Source organism: Canis aureus, chromosome 10 (assembly GCF_053574225.1).
Source record: "Canis aureus isolate CA01 chromosome 10, VMU_Caureus_v.1.0, whole genome shotgun sequence".
Classification (NCBI taxonomy): Eukaryota; Metazoa; Chordata; class Mammalia; order Carnivora; family Canidae; genus Canis; species Canis aureus.
The window spans coordinates 21581148-21587383 of NC_135620.1; the positions used below are offsets into that span (position 1 = coordinate 21581148).

General features: G+C 42.5%; 1 protein-coding gene across 5 annotated transcripts in view; it reads right to left on the reverse strand.

The window, feature by feature from the left end:
* FNIP1 (folliculin interacting protein 1) overlaps positions 1–5987 on the reverse strand; it is a 155382-nt gene extending 149395 nt beyond the window's left edge. For 3 of the 5 annotated variants that reach the window (XM_077911561.1, XM_077911563.1, XM_077911560.1), the window contains exon 1: positions 5792–5986. In XM_077911561.1, the coding sequence (XP_077767687.1) occupies positions 5792–5883 (92 nt within the window). In that variant the 5' untranslated portion in view covers positions 5884–5986. Of the gene's footprint in view, positions 1–5791 lie in introns of all 5 variants that reach the window. The other 2 variants (XM_077911565.1, XM_077911566.1) reach the window with 2 other exon arrangements.
* Positions 5988–6236: the final 249 nt, after the last annotated feature.

A 6236-nucleotide genomic window follows, 5' to 3' on the forward strand; every position in this document is an offset into this window, starting at 1 on the left:
CAAGAACAGAGAACAGCACAGCATGGCACATCACAGAATCTAAACCATGTCCAGGGCAATAAAATCATAGAAGAGAAAGAGAGGATTAATAAAAGGCCAAAAGAAAGCAGAAGTTATCAAAGATTAAAGAGATCATGTCACAATGCCACAAATATCAACTTGAAAAGTCTTCTACTGGCCAAACATGGGACAATTTGACTATAATGTATTAAAACACATTAAAATCCAGAAGCTTGTGATGATACTAAAAAATGACAAAGTGAAAACCCTCACTAAACAACTCATTATAAAATATTCTGACACACTACAAAGGTAAACAATGAAACTTATATGCTACATTTCCTATAGCAAAGAGTAGCCAAATGGGTGGTAAGAAAAATTCCTTCCAGGAAATAAATGCAGGAAGAATTAAACAACCAGAATATTAGTATTTTACAACCCCTAACAAAATAATGGATTCAGACAATAATCAACAAAACATGCTTACGCCATTAGGGAAAGGGTAATCTTATAAGAATAAAGCTGATACAAGTTACCAAACCTAGCATCACTACAGGGAGAACGAGACACCATGTAACTCTAATGGGTAGGATATATACAACAAATATCTATGGGATATTTTTATCAAAAAAAAAAAAACAAAAAAAACCTAAACCTGAATCTAATACAATAACTACCAACTTTCTGGAAATAGAGTAAGTTATAGGACTGGTTCTCAAACTTGAGCATTAGAATAACCTAGACAAGGCTTGTTAAAACACAGAATACAAAAAAATAAAAATAAAAATAAATAAATAAATAAAAATAAAAATAAAACACAGAATACTGGGAAGCACTGAATTAGAAACCATTATGAAGCAAATAACCGCATAAAGAATGTGAGAAATTTGTAAAGAAAATAACCCAGTTTCAACAAGAAGTCATATTTTAAAGGAGGGTGGGGGAGAGAAACTGTTACAGAATAAAAATTACTTAAGCAACATAATCACAAATATAATATGCAGACTCTTTAAAGACTCTAATTCAAACCTGGGCTCCTGGGTGGCTCAGGGTGTTAAGCATCTGACCCTTGATTTCAGCTCAGATCATGATCTCAGGGTCATGAGCTGGAGCCCCATGTCAGGCTCCATGCCAGGAATGCAGCCTGCTTAAGATTCTCTCCCTCTGCTCCTTCCCTAATCCCTCCTCCCCTACCATTCTCTCTTTCCTCCTCGCGCCCCCCCCCCCCCAAAGACTCTAAGTCAACAAATCTGGTATAAAAAGACATCTTGAAACAACTGAGAAAATATTAATATAGTCTAAAATGATCTTAAGGAATTTCTGTTAAGTATAATAATAGAATAATAGCTCTGTTTTCAGAAATGCCCTTATACTAATTTAAAAAGAAAGGAAAAGGCTAGACACTTTGCAAAAGCCACACAATACAGTAGCACTTTAAGGAGTTTGGGCCTAAACAAAATGGTTTTACACATAGGCATGGAATCATCATAGTACAACTTTTGGTTCCTGAATGCCATATGCTAAGCACTGCATTAAGTACTTAACATGATTTCTCTCTGAATCCTTAAAATTACTCTGTAATGCATATATTAAATTCTATACCATTTTGCATGCTGATCATAATCAGAATTCACTTTTTTTAAAAGGATAAAGTTGATAATAATTTGGAGCAAGACAAAAGTAACAGAAAAAAAAACAATTAAGAGTTTGTTACAACAGGGTAAGAATTTCTGGTACAGACAGTAAAAGCAAATGCTCGTGCATTATGAATAAAACAAACATACAGCATCTTTTTAACAAAACATGAATTATGTCCTATAGACATTTAACTCTAAAACAAACTTCTTCATCAAATTAAACTTTTCCCCAAGAATTTTATTTTTAAAGCAATCATTTTATATGTATTGCAGTTACTGGACTTACACTTAATTCTTTCTTCCAAAATAGCCTGATAGAGAAAACATAAAACAGTATGTTCTTCTAGAAAGCACCTTCTTTCCCAAATCCTCAAAAATATGAAAACAAATTACTGTTTTAATTCTATAAATTACTGAAATGATACCCCCTGTGATATCCTTCATATTCATCTCCAGTTCAAGAAGCTTAGGTTAGACAAGCACACAGAAATCTAGATGGTAACGGTCTTAAAAGTGAAAACTGAAGGGAAGGGGGTGATTCCTGACCTTCTTTTCCAATGGGGTAACCAAGAAAGACATTATTTTAAGGCTTCTAAAGCTTCATTCGTATCAAAAGTCTCTCCTACTCTAGAGCCCTACTGTGACTTATTATCACTGGGCCTGTATATAGTGCTAACTCTAGGAACTGACTCTTAGACACCCAGCTAGGAGTTGCCAATGGCCATGTCCAAGTCAGATTTAACAACTTAAACTGACTAAAACCAAAGCAAACCAAAAAAGGATTCTAGAAAGGAGAGCATGGTACACTGGAATGAAATTTTAATCAACTCTAAAACCAGTTACATCATTTGTTATTAGGGAAATACAAATTAAAATCATAATAAGAGGTGTGCCTGTGTAGCTTAGTCTGTTAAACAATGGGCTCTCAGTTTCAGCTCAGGTCATGATCTTGGTGTCGTGATATCCAGCCCTGTATCCAGCTCCATGTTCAGTGCAGAATCTGCTTGGGATTCTCTCTCCCCCTCTCTCCACCCCTACCCGCTCATGCGTGCTCTCTTTCTAAAATAAATCTAAAAAATCTACACACATGGTAAGATTCCACTATATCCACTAGAATGGCTATAATCCAAAAGACTCAAAAACGTTCAACATGGTAAATGTTGTTAGGTGTTCTTCACAATATCAAAAAAAAATCTTTATTAAAAAAATAGACTAACAGATACCAGGTATTGGAGAGGATACGGAGCAACTGTACCCTTCAGACAGTGCTCATGGGAATACAAAATGGTACAACTACTTCAGAAAAGTTGGGCAATTTTTTTTTTAAGCTAAGCATATACTTACCATGTGACCCAGCAATCTCACTCCTAGGTAACCACTGAAGAAAATGAAAACACATATCTGCATAAAGATTTGTACACAAATGTTCACAGCACCATTGTTCATCATTACCCAAATCTAAGAACACTCAAATGTCTACTGATTGGTAATGAATGGATAAAGAAGTTGTGGTATACCCATACAAGGGCATCTACTCAGCAGTAAAATGGAAGGGATTACTGGTAAGCGCAACTTAGATAAATCTCAAAAATTGTCACTCTGAGTGATAAGCCAGATGGAAAAGACTATAAACAATATGATAACATCTATAGGAAATACTAGAAAAGTCAAAAGTTCAGTCATTAGAGCAGATTGGTGCCCGCCCTCAGTGAAATGGGTGAAGAACTGACTACAGAGGGGCTTAAGGAAGCTTCTGGGGGAATGCTGTGTTTTAAAACAAGTTCTTGGGATACCTGGGTGGCTCAGCGGTTTAGCACCTGCCTTGGGCCCAGGATCGAGTCCCGCATCAGGCTCCCTGCGTGGAGCCTGCTTCTCCCTCTGCCTGTGTCTCTGCCTCTCTGTCTCTCATGAATGAATGAATGAATGAATGAGTAAATAAATAAAACAAGTTCTTGTGGGGGTAAGTGTTCTAAAACTTCACTGGGGTGGTGAGTACAAAACTGTATACACATATAACAAAATTCACAGAACTATGCACTTATAATGGCTTAATTTTATTGTATGTAAATTATACCTCAATGAAGTTTAAAAAAAAAAATACCTGAGTTACCAAGATTTGCAAATTACTAGCTGCATGATGTTAATCGGTTTTCATTTTCTCACATGTACATTTGTACACATTTTTTTCTTTTTTTTTTTTTATGATAGTCACACACAGAGAGAGAGAGAGAGGCAGAGACACAGGCAGAGGGAGAAGCAGGCTCCATGCACTGGGAGCCCGACATGGGATTCGATCCCGGGTCTCCAGGATCGCGCCCTGGGCCAAAGGCAGGCGCTAAACCACTGCGCCACCCAGGGATCCCCATTTTTTTTTTTAATCATTTTTTTTTTTTTAAGCAATCACTTCTAAATGGTACTGCACTTACTGGGCTTATACATAATTCTTACTTCCACTGGAAAAAGGATCAAATAGTTATCTACACTGCTACTTGCTCTATCTCTCAAGGTTGCGAAATACCACATGCGATAACTAATGAGAAAGTGTTTTGACAACTCTAAAATAGTGTTACACAACAATATAGTAGGCTTTACATTTTAAAAAAACAGACATGAAAATGTTTTCTCATATGAGCGACTTGAGACCCTTGGAAACTTGAGTACCTCAAAGTCCATCTTTGCCCAGAAATAGAAAGCCTAATCAAATGTCACCTTTTCAATATCCTAAACCTGCTTTCTACTGACTCTGGATTTACTGGATGTCTCAATGTAGTATTATCCAGACTACACTTTCATTTTTCAGAAGAAAATCAGTAAAGAAATATTTTTTTTTAAAAGTCATCGTTAGATGAGCATAGCAAGACATTTATTTCCCAGGGGAAAAGACCTAAACCTAGAAAATCTGTTTTACTAAACATCTTTCCAAGATGTTTACAGTGAGATTTTTCTTCCTCTAATCGCCAGTTTTCTCTCCACTTACCACTGCGATTCCACATGTATTATTGAATGTTTAGTAATATGACCTGCATTACGGAGAGAGAGTGAATAATTTTAAGAATATGAAAACCTTTTACCAGTGTGGCACAGTCATTTCAAACTTTTGCCTGTTGCAAAATTTAACAGACTCTCATTTTTTCCTACTACTACTGAACTGGGCTCCTACCAGGTTTGAGTGATATGTGACATTTAGCCTAGTTATATATACAAGTTTCCACACCGCAGCAAGTATGAGAGCTATGTGAAAGACATCATCTCTTGTTCAAATGCGTTTTGGCGACTAAATCCACCTTAAATTCATGGTTCTACTACATTTTCTTACAATTCTAAGTTTTTCTACCAGCAACAGGTACCGCAAACAAAAATTAATAAAGCCTGTTGTGCTATCGTTTTCAATTTTTAGAGACTCCCTTCTGGTAACAGTTGTAACGGGAGGATTCCAATGGTCAATTCTAAGGCCGTGTTCCGTTTGGTTCGGTCCTGCTCCAGTCTAGTCGGTAGTAACCATAACCTCTTGGGTTTCGCCTTTCTCAGTAAGACCGCTCGCTCCGGTAACTGCACACCTCCAATATTAGCTTCCAAGAAACCTGAAAGAACGGCACCTTGCCTACTCGCTCCTCCAGTCTTCCACCCTCCGAAGGTTGGCCAAAACGTGCAGCTCTCCCCCCACGACAGCAAGCGAGCTGGAAGGGAGCACCCGGAGGGCGACGGGTCTCAGGGAAGAGGGGAGAACTTCTGGGCCCCTCTCCAGGACCGGGGCTGAGGTCCAAGGCAGCCCGCTCGCAACTCTACTCGCTGCCAGGAAGGCGTGTGGACCCCAGCTCAGGCCGCGGGGCTCGGGGGAAGGCAAAGCCGCGCGTGGCAGCGGGGCAGGACGTAAACAAACCGACGGCGAGGAGGGGGAAGGGGCCGCTGCAGGGATGGGGGTAGTGGGGCGAGGAGGCGGCGCTCCAGCCTCCAGCGCAGGTCCCCCGCTGCCCAGCCCCTCCCCGCCGAGGCCCAGGTCCCGAGGTCCCGGTCCTGCGCTGCGCTGCCGCGCGGGCACCACACCCGAGGCCCCTGCACATCTGGAGCCCGGAGCCCACAAGGCCCTCGGCTCCGCGCACCTCCCCCCGCCCCGCCGCCGCGCCCCGCCGCCCCGCCGCCCCGCGGCGCCCTACCTGAACGCGCAGTCCGGGTCCCGCGCGTCCCGACCGGGCGCGCCCAGCCCGCTCCTCTTGCTGAAGAGCTTCTGGAACAGCGTAGGGGCCATGCTGACCACGGCCAGACCAGGCTCGCTCCTTTGGGCGCTTGCTAGGCCCCCGCTCCTAGAGCCGCCCCGCCACCCCCATGAGCGCCTCAGTCATATGACAGAAATTAGTCACTTCAAACGGCCACGGCGCGCGGGGCGGGGCGCGAGGCAAGGCCGGCGCCCATTGGCTGGCCGTGAGCCGCATCACGTGGCGGCGCGCGGAGCGGGGGCAAGGCGGGGGCGGAGGGCGGAGCCGGCCCCCATAGGCTGACTAGTGGATTCCCTCACGTGGCAGCTCACGGGGCGGGGTGTGCGCGGAAAGAAGGCGGGGGGAGGCGAGGTGGCTGGGAAGCGGAGGGGGGCAGCGCGCTGGG